The sequence below is a fragment of the Diuraphis noxia genome, unplaced genomic scaffold (genome assembly GCF_037042655.1).
Source record: "Diuraphis noxia isolate RWA-SAM2 unplaced genomic scaffold, SU_Dnox_SAM2 contig0002, whole genome shotgun sequence".
Lineage (NCBI taxonomy): Eukaryota > Metazoa > Arthropoda > Insecta > Hemiptera > Aphididae > Diuraphis > Diuraphis noxia.
The window spans coordinates 21,316,491-21,338,180 of NW_028301712.1; the positions used below are offsets into that span (position 1 = coordinate 21,316,491).

The 21,690-nt window shown below is 29.1% G+C and overlaps 1 protein-coding gene across 1 annotated transcript in view; it reads left to right on the forward strand.

Annotated features, from left to right (window-relative positions):
• The window catches only part of LOC107165043 (uncharacterized), a 76,630-nt gene extending 59,033 nt beyond the window's left edge, over positions 1–17,597 (forward strand). Inside the window, exons 5-10 of the mRNA XM_015513092.2 lie at positions 7,748–7,931; positions 8,705–9,291; positions 14,191–14,268; positions 14,627–15,013; positions 16,511–16,606; positions 16,836–17,597. Coding sequence (XP_015368578.1) covers positions 7,748–7,931; positions 8,705–9,291; positions 14,191–14,268; positions 14,627–15,013; positions 16,511–16,606; positions 16,836–16,945 — 1,442 coding nt within the window. The 3' untranslated portion in view covers positions 16,946–17,597. The remainder of the gene's footprint in view (positions 1–7,747; positions 7,932–8,704; positions 9,292–14,190; positions 14,269–14,626; positions 15,014–16,510; positions 16,607–16,835) is intronic.
• The last annotated feature ends 4,093 nt before the right edge of the window (positions 17,598–21,690 follow it).

Here is a 21,690-nt window from a genome sequence, read left to right on the forward strand (position 1 = left end):
ATTGTTATTATATTATATTATTGTAACTATCAGTGCGTATATATATATATATATATATCAGATTAACCAAATGGAAAAAACCGGTATACATCGGTACCTACAACCATTGATTATAAATACTAGTAGGTATTTATAATCAATGCTACAACCTATACATTGGCCGCATACGCTCTAAAATATACACAAAATTCAACAGCAGCCATAGTTAACTACATAATGATTAATATCCAGATTTCTATATTACATCATACACAGATTTATTCGAATTTTGTATAATCGACCGGGTACACGATTCTTGAATCTATCAATTTATTATAATATTATCATCATGGTGAATGATTTATGACGGGTCGTGATGTTATGAACGAGCGCTTCTTTTGATATAATGCTAGAATAATACTACGTGACAATTCGTATACATAACTATCTAGAATATTCTAGTACACGCGTGGTATAAAATTATTGTTAAACTATATGGATATGAATTTAAAAAATCTATCTCTTGAAATTATTAACGATTTTGTAGTGTGATAAATAGTTTTTGTTCTTCGGTGACTATAATTATGCTATAGAATAATAATATGATATCCTATGTGATCGGTTTTTCTTATAATATATTACAACACCTGCAATATACTATCAAATAGCTCACACGTGATGGTTCGAATGTTTGGTGGAAATCTTGCAGACATTGGATAAGGTACTTTGTGACATAAATTATGACGATACCAACAATATCAACACGGCGGGCACATGTATTTAATATTATTACTATTGTGGGTACACGTAACATTATTATTTACTATGTCCGGCTCTGATGCAGTCTCCGAGTGGTACTGCAGCTACAGAACACGCGCGCATTCAATGAGTTGGTGGCGGTCAACAAGGTGACACAACAATACGTACCTTAATGACCGTAGCCCGTATAGGTTATAGGTATATATCCAAAAACAATCGTCGCTTTTCTTATTTATTTTTTAAATTGTTTTATACACGTCCCAGTCGCTTGACCATTTCAAAAATATTTTAATGCGCTGGAAAAATTAACATAATATAATATTTAAATTGACAGCGACGATAATATAATATACGGATAGCTGCACTGTGCACTGTTCTATATTTGTACCGTCTTCGTATATATCGATAAACGTGCTGTTATTATATATGTGTGTTTCTCCGAACATTCTACCCCATATTTATCCCAATCAATCATACATTCATACAAATTCTGAATTTTGGAATATTTAATTATTTAACGTTGGATCATATTTTTAGATAATCACATTTTCTATACCGTTGGAACATTATAATACAGGTATATGAATGATTATAGACGAGTTAAGTTGTATAGATATAAATATTTAATATTAATTTATATATTAACATTTTAAAATTTGTACAATGTTGTTGTGTATAGGGATATACTCTATGCTCTTCACACTTACGCCGTGCTCTACGTTGTACGCGAATCCGGCGAGTGCGAACGAATTCTATTCTGACCATGCTGTATTGTTTTCGGCCGCACTCACCAAATTCACGTAGGACACGTGTAAATAAATATCAGAAGGTTGCGTTTAAAATCAAATAATTTGAATTTGTTGAACGGTATACGACCGCTGCAGCGGTTCAACCACTATATGTGTGGGGCCCTTCCCAAAAAAAAAATACTTACTATAATAGGTATATAGTAGAATATACCTATCTAATATTAAAAAATAGTACCTACACTATTGTTTTAATAACGCAGAAACTAAATAATAGTCGTTTGAATTAATATAGGTATATACATCTACATTTTTTTAAAGTCATCCTCTAACGGTACTTATAAATCACGGCAGTTCTCGTTAGCAAAAAAAGACATTGATTTGCATCACCGTTTAATTACCTATTACATATGCTTATAAATCGAAAAATTTCGATTTGTTTGAAAAAAAATTTATGTATATAGTATTGAAATTCTAACTTGCACTTAAAAATTCCGAAAATTAGAATTTGAATAAATACAATATATTAAAGGACAAAAAGCGTGGTTAACCACCCTGTATATTATTATATTATTCGATGTAGATATATCTATACGGGTGATATACTGATATGATAATGAATTATACCGTCTTCTATTTTTTTACTTTTTTAACAAAATACTGTTGATTTATTAGTCAAGAGGTATAGACTGCAGTGTAGGTATATATATTTAAGTATTATGTGTGAGTACAGTAGTCGTCAACGCACGGTGTGTTGACGCGACCGCTGTTAATAAAGTAGCGTCAAACCTTAAACAAGACACCTCGCGAGTCGACACGTGTTTATATTTTATATACATACATACATAAATACTTCTAAAAAAATATGGTCTGAAGATTTTAAACGATGTATACATCATGTGATTTAAAGGGTTATTCAGGGAAATTTTCTGTAATTTCATGTCAAGCCAAAGAAAAAAAACCATTCTTATAATATTAGGTATTTGTTTTATTTCTGTCTATTGAATAATCAATATATCTATGTATAGCTATTAACTGTTATAATGGGTGTCTATTCAAAATTCTGCCAAAAACATCCACGTGTTCCAAAAATCAACAGTTCCTTCCTCACAGTTCAGGATGACCACGGAAAAAAAAACTGTTATATATTTATACCAATTATAATAATTATTATTATTATTTTAATATTCACTGGGAATGATAAAATATTTATTTCATACAATTATAAGCTATAACTTATCATAGTATACACATTAACACCTATATATAATATATATTAGTATATTATACCAAAATATCTTACAGAGATATCGGCATAGCTCATATTATAATGTTATACATAACCGTGTGACGTTTTATCGAGAAAAAAAAAGAACAATGGTTTTACAGTAAACACCTTTTATTATTATATTATTTATAGATAATAACTGTCGTGGACAATATTAATACCTAATAATTCAAGGTGTATACCTTCTTATCATAAAGGGTTTTATAATATATTATCATATAGAATGTCTATTCGAATTATACGTGCGGCTACAGCAGTCTGCAGTTTGTAGCTGATGCATTTCTGGCGGAAACCCCGTGCTTACGGATATTCCTGTATAATATGCTTCCAGTACACTATATTGTCTATATTAATATCTAATCTTCGTATATTATGGATAAAACTCGATAAAAGTAGATTTTGCTACCGTGTTCTCTACCACCAGATGTATATGGATCCCATTTACTTTCATTCGTCGGGTATGACGGTATTCCGTATTATTGTGCGCCTTCATAATATCACTAATATCAGTAAATAACAACATAATAATTATATACGTATTCTTATTGATATCTTATCATCATGTTATTAATAATTATTGCTTTATTTTTATAATATAACATTTTTAATTCGTTGTTGATATCATGGCACGTCATCGTGATGGTTTTCCCCTTCACAGCGGCGCGGCGTTGCAGTCGGAAGAGGTAAGGTAGATAATATATAAAACGGGCGTGTTTTAATTCAATCGGACGGCGGGCCAATGGGAACGGTCCAATGGAGAGAATTAAAATCATCTTATGGTATATTATGCGTTCGGATGGTTTAGTAAGAATTTTACCATGATATAGTGACTATATAGTGACTATATTATAGCTAGACTATAAAATTTTAAATTATATACAACGTGTTCAACAAATTTGGAAAAATATTCATTACTGTTTGTATATTTTTATAGTTATACAGCCATACAGGAACATATTAGTATATCAATAGAAATTATAGACAGCACTGATGCACATTTATTAGGTAAAATATGTAATAACTTCACTAATTATAATTTAAATTATATTATATCATATTATTGTTTGTCAGTCCTAATTAGTCTATAATGAAGGTCTCCAAACTTTTTGAACATTCTGTTTAGGGTATAATCAACGGTCCGTCATATATAGGTATGTTTTTAATATAGTATATATTATACGTGTATATATATAGGCATATAATCTTATATCCGGCTAAGTACTAAGTAGGTATATGTATGTGGTTGACAAATTGACAATTATATTAAATAATATATTCGAGATTCACTTAGCATGGAATGTACACAAAATATAAAATGTCTATACCTATTACATATTATTATACGTGAATATATATTATATCTATATAATATGAAAAACAATAATAGGTATTTAAGGTATGTAATGGCATATCTAAGGATTGATGTGAACGGAAGAAGGGAGTGATGGGTGGATGACCTCTCATTGCTTGCTTGAGTTGGCTTTCAGTTTTACAATACTATAAAATATTTTACCAATTTATTTTACAATGATTGGAAATAACTATGTATTGTTAAAATAGTATTAAATTAAATAAATTGACAATAGTTGCACGATTATTTACGGGTTATGGAAATAGTCTAAAGCTTCCTTCTGTATCAAAACTCAAGAGTTGAGTTACACAGTTTTAATCACCCCTCAGTCCTCACTTTTTGTTTTTGGTCAAACTTTAGATCGCTATACTGGCTCAAAGTTTAATTCATATGAATATAAATTACAATATGCGAGGATGCGTGATTATTATCACGAGGTGTTATTATTACAATTAATATAATATATTAAAAATTAACTGGTATAAAATATAAATAATATATTATTTTTAATTTTTTCAGGGGGAATATGCGACAACATAGGCCATTAGGTGTGAGGTGGTACGGTGGGGGTTATTTTTGTAGGGTTGTAACTCGTGTTTGTGTATATGGGGCAAGTATATGTTGCTAAAAATCCTGGGTGGTCACCCATCCGGGAGCTAGCAACAGGCCGGTACACTGAATGCGTACGGCCGCGCCTCATCAAGCCACAATAATATTGTACTGTCATCAATGTCATCTATATAATGTTTATATATTATACATTGCGCCGATGAATACATATTTTGCACAAAAATACTAAATGTTCAAATCTATGATTATTATATAAATATAAATTTTAATAGTATTATTTTATTATAGGTTGAAGTAATAGATACATAATAAAAAATTACATAAATTAACTGTCTATTTTATACTGCCTATCATTATTATATTATTATAGGTAGATAATATTATTTTATATACCTTCCTTCCCACAATTCCGAGAAACGTGAAATTATAAAACCGTATACCTGTTAATATATTACGGAGTTACACAGAATCGTAAAATTCCGTATATTCGAAGAAATCGAACAAAAAATGCTTATTGAAATTTTTTATTTCAATTGTTAATTTTCTACGAAATGTTTCCCTTCGATGGTGGTACCGTAAAATGTTAACTTTTTAACTATATAGGTTAGGTACGTTGTTTATTATTATATTGTGTTTGTTTGCATTTGGATATAATATTATGTACCTATTTATTACGTAAATATTATGTGCAATGACTGTATTATAATAGATCAATAGTGTATTTTATATATGAAATTATTGGTATTACATTTTTTTTTTAATATATATAGGAATTTACAATCTGTTCTTAGCTAATATAATAAGCAAATAAGCACTGCAGAGTAATTTACATATGAATCTTTTGAGGAGAGAAGCCAGCCATTAGTGAAACTACATAATATTTTGAGTTTTTATTTTATATTATTATTTTTTTTGGTTTTTTGGTTTATTGAATTATTTTAAATTTGAGGTAGAAGGTCGAAACACCATCTTGGAATGGATGACATTACAATTAAAGTGTTTTTTTGTTTTGTTTTCGAAGACACTTTATATATCTATAAAAATAGGTCATTTATCAACACTGAAGATAGTTTCTGGTTGCAAAATTGATTTATTTTATACTTTAAGAAATGAGATTGCAATACTTTTAAAAATTACCTTAATACTGCGCAGAGTATTTGACAAACGCTGTTTTTTTGTTTTTATTCAAAAATCAATAACTTGATAAAGATTAAACATTAAAGACATAAGTTATGGAATGTTCATACAAATTTGTTAGCATTTTATTTACCGTCTATATGATATAATGTTTTCAATATTTTGGTTATTTTTGTGCTCTATATTTAGGCACTTATATACTAAAAAGTTTATTTTTTCAAAGGCTTTTATATATGTATGATACATTATTTTACTGAGTAAAATCCATGGATATTCAATACAAGGTTAAGTTAGTATTGTTTTTACTGAAATAAAAATAAGTTTAGCATGTGGGGCGCGTGGATGATAATATTCGTTTTTCGTTTTTTATTGCAACTATACCGTCGTGTGTCAGTTTTATATATTTAATACGCCTACATCATTAAAACGTGTATGATGTATGTACAATATTATATACTTACGAGTGCAATAATAATATTAATATAATATTTACGCTTGGTGGCGTGCAAACCGACCGACTGGCGGCATTCGAATGCACGTGGAGAGCTCTAATTTCATTCTATAATAAACGATCCCGACAATTCGACCGTACTGTATATAATGTTATGTTATTAATATGTATACATATACAATTCATATATAATAGCCTTACAGGTATAATATAGGTACTCGCATATTATAATATAATATTGTCTAGACTCTAGAACAACGCACGCAGCGCACCGCAGTCCATATATAATATTATAAGTCATAAAAAGGCACGAAAACCCATATAAAATATATAACCATATTATATAGGCATTGCTGCGGTCTACATATTATTATAATAGTGAACGTAATAATATTATTATTTATATTATATATATATATATATATATATATATATATAATAGATCCTATATGTATTCTGTATTAACGCTCTAAATATTAATATAGGTGTTATGATAAAAGCGCATAAAAAAAATGTATATAATTTTATTATTTATTTTTAGCTGCTGAGGTATATATACATAAGTACTTGATATTATGCAGTTATAGGTATTATTATTATCATTATTATTCCCATCATATTATTTACATTACCTACCTATAGGTATTTTGCTGTTGTTGTTATTATTAAATGCCCATACAATTATTAGGTATATTCTATCAACGAACAGCACTCGGTATTTTGAAAAGTACCTATATATAATATTAACTTATTCGACATTTTCTTAGTGAAACATGTTAAATATGTGCGTTATACGTATTACTTTTAACCTTGTTATAGTACTGTAGCATGGGTAAATTGATAACCCCAACTATCAAAATATTCATATTATATGTTCCCTGCATCTGTCATCCATACTAACGGGCGAGACCCATAATATATATTATTATTTTTTATTAAACTGTTTATATTTATCATAAAAGTTTAGAAAAAATTACCATTAAATATTTAAATTAAGCTTACTTTATAGTTATAATACAAATTTCCAAAGATATAATATAATAATAATATAATAACTGTATATACCCACTATAATATTATAGGTAACCCACTTATCAAAATCAAATATTTTAGTTACTAGTTATTTTACTGAAGTGAATACCTATTATAATATGTTTTTACATAGAAATTTACTTATCAGGGGAGACGATATGTAAGAAAAACCTTAATAAGAGTAAATATTTGATATTTCCGAATAATGTCACATCACTAATGGTTGTAACGATTTATTTAACTGTGCTATGGTAAAATATCATTCACCGTACGTACGCTTCTATAGTCACTATAACTTACATTGTGGTCTGTCGTCTGTGATATTTTAATATAACATGAATAAAATATACATATATTTAGTATGAATTGTATAAATGCATGTATGCGTTACGCGGACGTATTAAGGAATTAATTGTGTATATATCGGTTTTCAGGGACTCCGATCAGTCGACTACCGATCATGGCTAAACGTGTGTTGGACCTGTACACGCTGTACAAACTGGTTGTGCAGAGAGGTGGAATCGTGGCGGTCATCACCAAAAAACTTTGGCAAGAGATAATCCGAGGCTTGGGCCTACCGCCGTCTATCACTAGTGCGGCTTTCACATTGAGAACACAGTATGTATATATTACTTATAAATATAAAATATAAATATTTAATGATGCAAACGCCTAACTTAGTATCGGTTTTGTGACAATTCATTAGCGAATGACAATACAGTGCAAAAATCATATTTATTAAAATATTTATAATTTATTTTTTTTACCAAGTTGATTAAACATTAAATTATTATTATTAGTTATTGATAGATACCTATAATAAGCCAATGCAAATAATAGTATAAAATAAATCATTTATTTATAATATTATACCCGTGTTAAAATTATGGTTATTCTATACCGCGTGATGCTATGATATTTTATGAACTATTCTTATGGCTTATTATAATTAGGAACTTTACACTAATATTTGTCAAGTTTTAGCAAACATACATTTTTTTTTTCATCGACGTTTACAGAAAACAATCAATGGTTTAGTTATAAATACATACTTAACATTTTATGCATATATGCAGGTACTTGTTTTGGGCGATTTTGGTTTTGATTGCACCTCAAAATTATTTTATTTTCATTAGGTTTAATATCAGCACATGCCCAATAATTGCCCATTGTCCATGTCTGTAATATTGTTGTTTACTGTAATAATTGTTTTCCTCTTTGGCTCGTATTTACGTAAAATCCTATAACTGAAATTGCACTGTTTAATTTTATAATAAAATCTATAGTTTACCGCTGTTATTACTTACATCGTTTATCGAATGTAATACCAATACCAATGTTAATATGTAATTGTGTGGACATTCTATAATATACTATTGTACCGTTTGCAGATATGTCAAGTACCTGTACGCGTACGAGTCGAAAATGAATCAGTTCAGTTCGGTGGACGAATTGAACATGGCTATAGCCGGAAACCGGCGCGAGGGTCGCCGGAACAAGTCGCTTCTGTCCGAGTACTTGCCCGCGCTCCCGGTGACGACGGCCGCCGGACAGCTTCATCACCACGGTCAACTGTCGTCGGCGGCGCACGGACAGCATCATAATCACCAGCAACAACAGCACCATCACCAACAGCAGCAGCAGCACCATCACCACCAGCAGCAGCAGCATTACGCCAGCGTGCTAGCTGCTGACGATCGGTTCCGACACTTGGCAGCCGCTATCATAGACAACAACAGACATCGCGCCGCCACGGAACAGGGAAGACAGCAGCCGTCGTCGTCTTCGTCGTCGCCTCGGCCAGGCAGTCCGATGCAACGTCTGGCCCAACTCCAGCCACCACCGTCGACGGGTGCTGCCGAATCTTCGCCGTTGTTCAACGGCCACCAGCTACAGTTGCCGCATTACCAATCAGCCACGATGATGGCCGCTGCAGCACATCAAGTGGTGGCCGGCGACCACACTAGCAAACAGCGAGGTACTAAATCTTACGTTTTACATAATTATTAATTTAGGGCAGACAATTAGATGCCCTAGAAACTTATTAAAGTGGTATATTGTCTGTACGATTTAATGTCCTAAATATGTTATTTAAAAATAATATTCTTTAAAAAAAATATTAAGTTCAAAATTTCAAATATTTTTCAATTTTTTTTATATTTCAAGTATTTTTGAAATTTTATTCGTAATATACGAAGTATCAAAATCGTTTATTGTTTTAAAAACAAATTTTTGTTTATCCCTGGAAAGCCATCATAGCTATGAAATGTTATAGAATATAGAATATTCAGTATAATAACCCAAAGTTTAATAGATTCAACTCGGATGAATATGTTTTAAATATAATATATATATATATATATATATATATATATTATGTTCCTACATAATTTGTTTATTTATCAAATATTGTATGTAGTAATTTGGATTTATGATTTTCAACCTGCATTTTTCAGGTTTTAGGAGTTTGAATTTTATTTTACTCAAAATCTTTAATTTCATTAATTGTTTTTAGTTTTGAATGTTTAAAAATCATTATTTAGCTATATTCATTCGTTAAATCTTTGTCGATTAGTTATGTTTTATTTTAAATATCTCGTTACAATAGGTATAGGTCGTGATATATACGTACGTGATGATTGATCGCTCATTGAATAAGATAGTTGTTGATTTAAATGAACATGAATTTAAAAATTTAAAAAAATACTTCAAACTTTCTTTTTATTGTTTTAAAGTATTCGTATTTTTGATACAAATTTAAAATATGACCGTTAGGTACCTATTTATACACTGTATACACTGTATTATTAGTATCATTTTCGGTTTACATATCATTAAGTTTATTTTTTTGGTTCCATTCGTTTTCAATATTGAACTAAATAAATTAAAAAATCATCAACCAAGTTATATACAGCCATAAAAAACATGATATCCTCTAAAACTTTTGATCGTAAATATATTCAGTTGGTCGTGTTCTTGGAAAGAATAAGAAATTGTTTTGTGCGCATTTTTTAGCTGATGTGCCGTCTAAACTACAAATGCACATAAGAAAAATACTGCATTTTGTCACAATCGTGGTACCTAAAAATCAATAATTTAAAAGAGCTTATAACTTTATCTTTACGATGCATAAAATAATACAACTATATTTAGAAAATGTTAAAGACTTTAATGTATAGACTTTGTACGGATCTCGTATTATTTAAACAATACTTTTAGAAATTACAATAAGTCAATCACATGTTATAGAACGAGCATTTGTTTTTTCTCGGATTTGTATTTATTTATTTTGATTTTTTCTATAAACTTTGTGACATTTTTTATTTTCTGTTTATATAATACGGAATAGTTTCGTGCCAAGAAAAGGATAAGCGGGAAATGGGTAAACACACTGACAACTAACTACAATCCCCTTGACAGGTGTGTCCGTCTGACGCTGCCCCAAAAATAAAAATGTTCAATTTCATTTCTAAATAATAATTTCACCTTTATTCTACTTTTAAATGTGTGTATATATAACGTTTTTTGTGTATCTATTCATTTTGTTTTAATGTATTTTTGAAACGTTACCAAGAATGAACAAAAAAACTATCACGACGTGTTCTAATTTCATTATATGAATATGCTCTCTCGACAACTTTATATAATATATATATGATTCTATTTCCTTTCCTCTCTCTCTATCTTTCTCTCTCCACAGAGCTTAGCTCATTCATCAAGTACCCTTCATTAGTGAAAGAGAAGTGTAGCAAAATTACATTGCTACTTATAAAAGCTGAAAATAAATTAATATATACCTACTATTATTAAAATCCAAGTAGCTATATTAAAAAATATACACAAGTATAGAAATCGTTTCAAATCTTTTTATTTATACCTTAGTCAGAAAAATATCAGTAAAAATTAAAAAATGTAACTACACTTATTATTCTGTAAATTATGTTTAAAAAAAAGTTGTTGCAAACTTTATATTGCTTAGTAAATATATATTAATTTTTTTTAAGTTCGGGTATCGTTTTTAATAACTTAGGTCCTATAACTTTTTTACAATCTATACATTCTACAATACTGAAGTAAATTCAATATTATATAGGTATAACGATGATAAAAAAGGGGTTTTAAAAATAATTTTAAAAAATACTAGACTCTATTGAATAAGAAAAAGTCCCATTATTCGTTTCCATACCTATGAATGTGATATAACATAAGAAATGTATGAAGTTAGATGTCAATGCGTGTTTTGTTTTACTGCAATAAAAACGCATAAACTAAATTCGAGCCTTCTTATTAATGTTTCAAATATACATACTTGAAATGATATAAAAATCGTAGTTATTTAAAGAAATCACTGCAATACTTACACAGCTTTACCATGTATAATGTACGAATTGTATTGCTTTTAATAATTTTTATACGTGATATAGTATTTACATAAGATTAAAGTTTTTTTTTTTTTTTATTTGGCTCTTTGTTCAGGTTGTCCTAAAACTTCATGGAAGAGAGACGTAGAGTTACTAAATTAATACTTACTAATAATGCAATATTATCACTAATTCTCGAATACATAATGAATAATGATATACTAAAATATGTGGACATCGATTAGCAATAATGCTTGTTCGGCCAGCACTGCAATTCATCTGTTCAGTCTGTATAGTTTATACGTTATATAACTTTCTTATTTCTGCTCCATTACAATATGATCGCTGCAATAACAATACTACGAGTATACTACATTTTGACGATGAGCTCTATGTTTGCTATTGCAATTATAACCGGCACCTTATCTATCTATCTATATATATATAGCTATATATTAATTCGCTGTGATATAAGACATAACTTTGTTAGGTATACCTAACTTTATATTAGATTGTTGTGCCCAGGTAAACTGATGTAGGTACCTACACTTGTGTTTGCGCAGGAAGTAAGACTGGGTATATCGTATAAGTATAATATATATATATATATATATACCTGCCTATAGTTGTACCTATACGGTATGCAACGTTTTATATTCGTCCAGAGTCGTCAGGCTCCGTTCTCCGCGGTCTCGGGTCGTTGTAATAATAATAATAATAACATATAATAATATATACAGTCCGACGACCGTATCTGATGCGAACGGGCGCGGGGACATTCGTCAATGTTATCAATTTACTTACACATTGTGTTGTAAATACGGCTTTTATTTTATTTTATTTTATTTTTTTTTACTACGGTCTGGCTGCATTTTTCCTCCTGCTTCTTCATCTCTTCGACAACGAATATCCCGCTCACAAAACTTACACATACACCTGTGTGATATATTATATATATATATATATATATATATATATATATATATACATATTATATGTACGTACTCACGCATAATATCCAGCTAGGTACCTGCCTATATTATGTATATGCGTGTAACACTTTTGATACGCGCGCGACGTGATGTGTATACAACTCTCCCGTACCTATAGCTGTTTTTGAATAAATCAATTTACACCGTGACATCGTGTGTTCGTTTGAATCCATAACACAATATAATAATATAATACGTGCGCCTTTTGATATTTAAATATTCAACATGGATACATAATATTATACATTGTTGGTTTTTCTTTCATTCACACCCGCCGCCCTGTAAGTCCCGCCGCCACCGTTGCCGCCGCCGTCGTCGACGTTGTCGTTGTCGTCATATCGTATATACTATCATATATATACACATATAATATAAAACACGAGCGTGCGCGCGAGTTTGTTCTTATTATAATGTCTGTGTACCTATATAAAAATGAACGAATATGTATAATAATAATAATTATTATTATTTCGAAAGAAAAAACTCGTGTTCGTACATAAAAAAAAAAAAAATGTAACAAATTACCGACACTTGTTCACGACTCGCGCGCTGTTTTACATCCATAATAATAATAATACAATAAATGCATACTGTATACTGTTACATACGTATGGTCTGCTCCAGACGTCGCCGGATGACTGACCGACTGAAAAATAAAGAAAAAGAAAAATGTTTAATCCGCCGAATTCGTCTTATATGTACCATATGTATTATATAGTACCTACTTGCCGTGATAATACATACCTACAACCTCGTAGTCTAATGCACATGACGAGAGACGACATATTATTTTCTCGACGTGAATATTACATTATAATTTCGGTGATTTTACACGCGCAAAGCACATTAGGCATTATTAATTATTATCATCGTGCACCGACCACCGCCACCACCATAATAATATTATGTAATACTGTACATAGGAATAATAGGGTGACTGCGGCCACATATGGTTTTTTTTTTACAAAGACGGATTTATTACTATACGGATATAATATATAATATACACACATATAAATATATATACTCTGTACAATGTGCATTTTTAAGTTCGTGGTTTTTATGTATTGGGTATAGGTATTAAATGTGTTTTTGTGAAGACGCGTGTTCATCACAATAATATACGTATCCCATATTATATAATTATTATTAAGTCGATGATTTGGATAAATCGACGAACGATTAATAATAATTAATAATATTATCACCTTGTACAACATGTTACCGCCACACCTGCACGGGCTGCACATCATCACATATAGCTTGGATTCGACTGTTAAAAGTTCGATTGTTATGAATTTATGATATTTGAAATGTTATACAGATTATCGAACAATTACAAATACGCAAGTCTTAACGAATGTTTTTCCTTTTTTTCTGCTATTTGTTTTTGCAATTCTTATGAATGCAACCGGAATTTAATAATAAAAAAATGGAAAGATTGTATAAAATGATAAATTATACTTGCGCACTAAACAAATTTTATTTCAGTAATATTTGACCATAAATCATATAATTTTTCAGAAATTCTCAGTATGTTGATGTGGATGGATTTAATGAGAGCTAATCAAACTGCAGCCATTCCAAGACTTCCAATACAAAGTAAGTTTAAATATTTGTGTAGTATAGATAACCACGGAAAGTGCACTACAGTAGTTGCGAAACGCGTCTTCCGTATCGTTTTCGTAGTTTATTGTAATTATTATTTATTATTTAATAGTAATATATTTAATGATATACAAATTCGGAATGAGTAAATGTTATATTTATTATTTATTTGCTCACCACACGTCCCAAACATATTGTTTTCACCACGACGAAAACTAAAACCCACCTTACACTCATTGCAATATAATAATATCATAACACCACTGTAGACATTTATAATATTACCTACCTATGAGACAACGTATGCATGATATTAACATGTTTGGCATTTTTCTTTCTGTCAACCCGGCAGACTTGCAGCAGACACCTTACGTCTCCGCACCCGCAGCGATGAATCTGCAGCGCCAGTCTCCAGTCACGTTGCTCCCAAACAACGGACCGCCGGCTGTACCGGAACAGTGTGAGGCGTTGAATTTGGGTAAGAAGGAACATGGAACGAATAACAACAACGCAGGCGAAAACGAGGACGAACCTGATCTAAAACGAATCAAGAAGGAACGGTCGCCGCGAGTTGTCGAGATCAGCCGTCCCAACAGCCCCAAGACGAGCCCTGAACGATTTCCGGCGCCAACCGGAAGTAGCCCGGTACGGGAGTCCAGTAAATCGCCTGAACGGAATGGCGATGACTTGTGCAGTGACAGCAACGGTACGATTGAAATGGACATCAACGTGTCTGCTGGTAAGTGTAATATTTTTTATAAAATATAAATTCATATATTATAAATACAATTATTTTTATAATTATCTAACAAAAACTCGCTTCGCGATCGATGTAGGTAGACCATTTTTTTTTCATGTACCATACAATAAAATACTACTCTTGTGTATAATACGGTATACATATAGTACGTCTGCACGAATAATATTATTACCTATTACTTATTAGTTACTACGAACATAAATGATTATATATAGATGAGTATAATGTATATAAACTTAAAAATTATAGCCACATATATATTAATATAACCGGCAGATATTCGACTTGGCTTTCAAGGTCTTGATCATATAGAACCTATATATCATATACTGACATAAGTATATAACTCATGTTTTTCCGTTCAAAGTATTATATTATAATTGATTTTGTTGACCCTCGTCGACCATATAGGACTCCAGGAAAGGGTTGGTTTTATAAAGAGAGCCTGATAATATCATATAAATACTTTGAGAGTATACTTGCAAACATTATAATAATACGAGTTTATGGCTCCGTTTTTTTTTTTAACCTTTTGTACTTTTTAAATATCTATACCTTCGCTTCGTATAATTCAACGCTGAATATTTAAATATTACAATAATAATTTATTAGTAATTACATAATAAATATTAATTATTAATTATTAAATATAATTAGTAATTACTATTTATGTTCTGGCGTGTAATACATGACAAAAAATAAATGTATACTTTATTTTATTTCAGTACGTATTAAAATAATGTGACAATTTAAATTTCTTAAATTTTATTCTCGTGATGTTTAGACATAGAGTCATTATATCTTCTCGAAATAATTAATATTTAAATGTCAAATAATAATTCTATGTCGATGATTTCGGTTATTTCGGTTAATGTGTGTGCATAAATCCTAAAGATAATTAAACTTCGAATAGAGTTTTGTGGGACATAATGTTTCCTTTTTAATTCAATGACCTAAAAACAAATGTGATTTACATACACTTTTAAATATTACATACACTATTATGATAGTTGAATCAAGTAGATAATGATAAAAAAAAAAATTGGAAAATTGGAAAATAAATAATAGTTAATAGTAAGATTTTCATTTTTAACTTTTTTTACTGTTATAAATAAATAATATTATACTTTATAGTTTATTTTACAAATATATTTTTTGGGTCGAAATTTATGTTCAAAACAATTTTTATTTCACAAACATTCAAGTAGGTACAATGAATATCCATTGCCAGAATAGTTGAGAATTTTAATAATATCAATATTGTTATAATTAATTGTATGTATACTTATTATAGGTAGTAGGTACTTATGTATTTAATATATTGTGTAGGTATAGTATATAACTTGTAAACAAATAACATGCAATAATATAATGTTATATACTTATAACTCATAATACACTTATACATTAATGTGATATTGTTAATAATTATACTATTATTTACATTTTATTCAGAATCTTGTTTTCGATGTTTAGGTATGCCTAGCGGTCTCAAAATAAACGTTTGTAAAAGGACAAAAAATGGGATTTACAAAGGTCAACTCGTCAAGGTTGAATCAGAATTAAATGGAGGTAAATACTAAATTTGAATTTTTTTGAATAGCTATAATATGATAGAATCTGTGTTTTAGCTTATAAATGAATGTTCTCCTTTAGATAAACACATTATTTTATTATTATTAAACAAAAATCAAAGTATGCTGGCGATTTTTGAATCTATTAATATCCTATACATGGGATTTAAAAATGAAAAATTATTTGTGTTTTGATCAAAAAATTTGACAGTTAACAATTATTTTAGGAACGAAAAACTCTAAACCGTTTATTTTGCGCCTCAATGGCGAACTCTACACAGGATGCCTCCAACAACAAAACAGTGTTGTTAATCATGAAGACAATCATTCTAATTAAAATAGTAGACATTGATAAGCACAACGAATGATTTTTCCTGTAAATATAATATTAGATAATACTTTAGAAGATAATTAAGAAATATACAAATAAATTGCATATATTATACCTTTTCATTTATATTTTGTAATATACATTATAAAAATTAAATATTAATATACATAGTTAAATTCGATAATAGTTTGAGTTATTTTTAATTTAAGATTATACATTGAGTATACTATATTATATGTCTGTCTATTTTAAAACTACTTTTTTATGGAAAATAAGTAATTTTCTAATATTATTATTATACCGTAGGATAGTTTAGAAAATACATATTTATTTATCAATATAGTTATTACGCAAATATATATAATATCTAATTTATATATTATTCATTTAACTGCGAATAGGAGACTTTTTTACGATATTTTTAAAATGTATTTGTATTATTATTATTTTTGTAAATATAATGTGTAAATTGTGAGTAATTCAAATTAATTTTAAGGCTGTGCATTCTTTAGATCTCATCCTAATGGGAAAACCAATAACATAACACGTTCTTGTAAAATACACGTACATTTTTGGATTTGAATATTAATCAGTATTAGCATCAATGTATAATGATTGAATAAATTAAATTTTTTTTTGTATTATGATTATATAGAAATGTGTTTGTGTCTTATTATTTATTTACCTAATTAAAATAATAATTCCTTTACGTTGTTCCCGGTAATAGAAACGAATATTTTATGCAGACTGTCATCATTCCGGTATAGTTTCTAAGCACAAAAAAAAAAAAAATGCTAGATATTTGTTTAATGTTCTAAATCAATAATGAACATGAAATACTTCAATCACGTGTGTTGGGTTAATTATTATTGTGTATCTAACGAGAGAGAATAATATTCGAACGTTATTACGAATCAACGACGAAAAATCGTGCGAAAAATTATAAGTAAGTCCATTATCTATAAGTGTTTAATTATTATTAATAATCTCATTTGGTAATGAGTAATGATAAATCATATACCTAGGTAATTTAATCATAGGGAATTAAAACATTATTTACTTATTCTACTATTACAATACTTTATAATACTTAATAGTTTCTGATCAAAGTAGTATTAAAATTAATACGATTACACGAACATACAATATAGTTGTTTCGATAACTATATTATAATCGTTATGTAGGTACCTTACAACAAATTAATAAATATATAGGTTTTTATTAAATTGAATATTAATGTGATCAAAAACAAATTCTTTATTAGAAAGTTTAATGATTTAAATCTATATAATATTACGCTCTAATGTACTTTATTATTATTTATTAATAACTATTAAGTATTTTAAAAGTGGTTTCACCTGCAGCAAGTGATATTTCTTAATTAATTGAATATTAAGTCATAATAATATTTAAAAACAAATATGTTATTCTGTTTAGTTTTAGTAAAAATAATCGATTTGTTTGAAAATCGTAGTATTATTTTATAACAAATAATCACGATGATATTCAATATGAAAGCTTTTTATGTTCGTTTGATAATTTTGGACCCGCGTAGTGCAAATGATTGCTATAGTATGTTAAAATAATTTTTTTCATTTCAGACAGGGTAAGTTCCATAATTATTATATATTCTAATAATCACTTATAGCGAGCATGCACGATATTATACAGCAACAACATGAATAAAATATTAAATTGGGGGTGGAGTGGCCGAGCGGACTAAGGCGTCGGTTGCGACGCACGCAGTCGCCGGTTCGAATCTCGGTCACGGGCGGCATCGCTCTTTGGGCATTTCGCGATGTCTGGAGAAAGAGGCAGCCGGCCCCCATCCGGGCATGGCAGAAACCCACGGGTGCCCATTCAAAATTCTGCCAAAAAAAAACCCACGAGTTAAAACCTTACAGTACCTTCCCCTACAGTTCCTCAGGCTAATGACCTCAGTTGTCGAAGCCCTAACCATAAAAAAAAAAAATAAATAAATAAATATTAAATCATCAAGTTTATACCCTATATCTTAACCGTTGTTTAGTTATTATTTATTTATTTTTTTATTAAATATAATTTATTGAAAATATAAAAATGTTTTAATTTGTATTTTTGATATATAAAGGTACAATAAACAATTTTTATATATAAATAATATGATAACAACAAGACGGAGGTATAGTGGTATATGGTATAGACTATAATAGAAGAGAGTGACAGACGACAGTGTTATTATACTTCAATGATACGATCAATTGTTAATTAAGTTTTTATTATTATTTAAACTTCATAATTTTCAACCATTTATCAAAAGGTCTATCAAACTTTTGGAAAACCGCAATAATATAATATATACCTTTTTCTATGTTCTGACTTGATTGCAATACGTGGCAGACTTTATTCTTTCAGATTATACGAAATAAAGCTCAAAATTTGCTGTGACAAAAATATATAGAGGATCCCGTTATACCCTGAGATTATCGCCATTTTTTATCACTCAAAATTTGTAGATGCCACGTTATTAGGATTTTTTTTAAATAATTTTTTACGTTTTATTGAATAAGAAATACCTATTCGTAATATAGGATTTATTTACTTTATTTTTATTTTACACCTATAATAAGGTAGCACAAATTCTCTAAACTTTGTGAGCTATGTAGTAGCATTTTTATTTAAGCTATGTTATGCATACATATTACAATCAATATTGTAATATTATATTATTATCAATTGTTTTATTATTTATCATTATGTTACTTAAAAACTGTTCTATATAGCGACACAAATATTAATTAAAATTTGACAAAGTAAAGTATGCAAAGTCCAATGTATATCTAAAAACATTTTCATGTCTAAAATACGCATATAAATATAATATATGTATATATAGGTACTATTGAAGTATCATAAGTCAAATATGTAAAAATATTCTTCCGACAAATTAGTACCATTTATAGAGTTGACTTACAAATCTTTCACGCTTGTTAAATGAAAATGCACTCGTATTTGGTTAGAAACTTTAAGTCTATATACACAAATACATTAGGTAAAACATAATATACTTTATTTTGGTTTAATTTGTTGTTTGTACAAACGTTAAAAATTACTTTGAGTTGCTATACATATTATATTTGTATATGGATTATGGATACAATTTTAATTTCTTAATAAGAAATAATAATAATCAACTGGAATTATTTACGATTAATAATATATAATGTCTATTTATAGACATATATCTATTATATACATATAATATAAAAATATATGTTTACAAAACTGTAAAAGCGTGTATATTAATATTTATGTAAATATATTTCACACTTAACGATTAAACATTTATTTCCTCACAAGTTATGCTACAAGAATGATATACTTTCATATTTATTTAATTAAATTTTACAAGTACCTACTAAACTATAACCTGAGAACAATTCATATAATTTTACCTAATATTGGTCAAGAATTATAATCAATATATGTATCAATGTATCCGTAGCTGGCGTGACGCGTTTCAGACTGCTATACCAATGGCGGAATGTGACTGGGAGTAAGTAACGGCCACAGCTACTAGCTCCCGGATGGGTAACCACCTGGGTTCATAGTAGTTAAAAATCTTGCCACACATACACGTGTTTGCTACCTACCGAAACTCCATAAAAACAACCTACCGTACCAAAACCTTACCCCTACAACAGCTAATGCGCCTAATGGCCTTAGTCTAACGGGCTTAAGATCAATAATAATAATAAAAAAATATATATGTATCCATATACGTTTCATATAAGCTGATTATAATATACATTTTAAACTCAATTATAAAAATTAATGTACGTTCTCCAAAAATGCTCACGTTAATGTGTTATAACTTTAGTTTTGAATACTAAATATTATATGAATATTAATATTATAAGTAAACAAAAATATTTGTACCAATAGCTAGGTATACCTATACTCGTTTATCATATACTAGACAGATAAATATACCTATATATTGGTGTACAATATCGATTAACATTGTTTATTCAGTTTAGCGTATACATCATTATGCATAATATTACGTATATTATAGGTAATATTGAAATACGCATCCATAAGACGCATTACCATTATATTAACATAATATATAATCCATATTATTATTACAAATAGTTAATATTTTTAGTTTTTACCGTTGCACTGCACCTGCACAGCCTAGGAATCGGGAATTTGGGTGCTCCGTACCTTTTCTCAGAAAAAATATAAACTAATACTGTAGTAAATAATATTCTTATGTATATTATTGTGTATATATGATATATATCCTGTCATAGGTGAAACTTCGGTTCAGGCCACTAAGGCCATGGTCTGATCTAATACAATATATAGATCGCTATATGGGATGGGACGTGGACGTCTACAAGAGCATGCTATGTTGCAATGTTGCTAAAATTATACTGACTATAATATTTATAGGTATATTACATTGAGTTTAATATAACATCAATGTAAGTACTAGGTACAACTGTACAAGGCACCTACCTCCATATTGAATATTATTATTAGTTATTATTACACTTAACGGTCGTCATACATATATGTATTGTGTATACTGTCTATATTATATTATATATAAGTCTATAAAGCAGTGGTGGATTTAATATATTGAAATGATAGTATAGGTATTAAACACAAAACCATAATTAGATCAGGCATTAAACATTAATGCAAACCTTGCCCGCGAGCCGAGATTATATAATACCTATTCGCAGTAATTTAGGTGGAC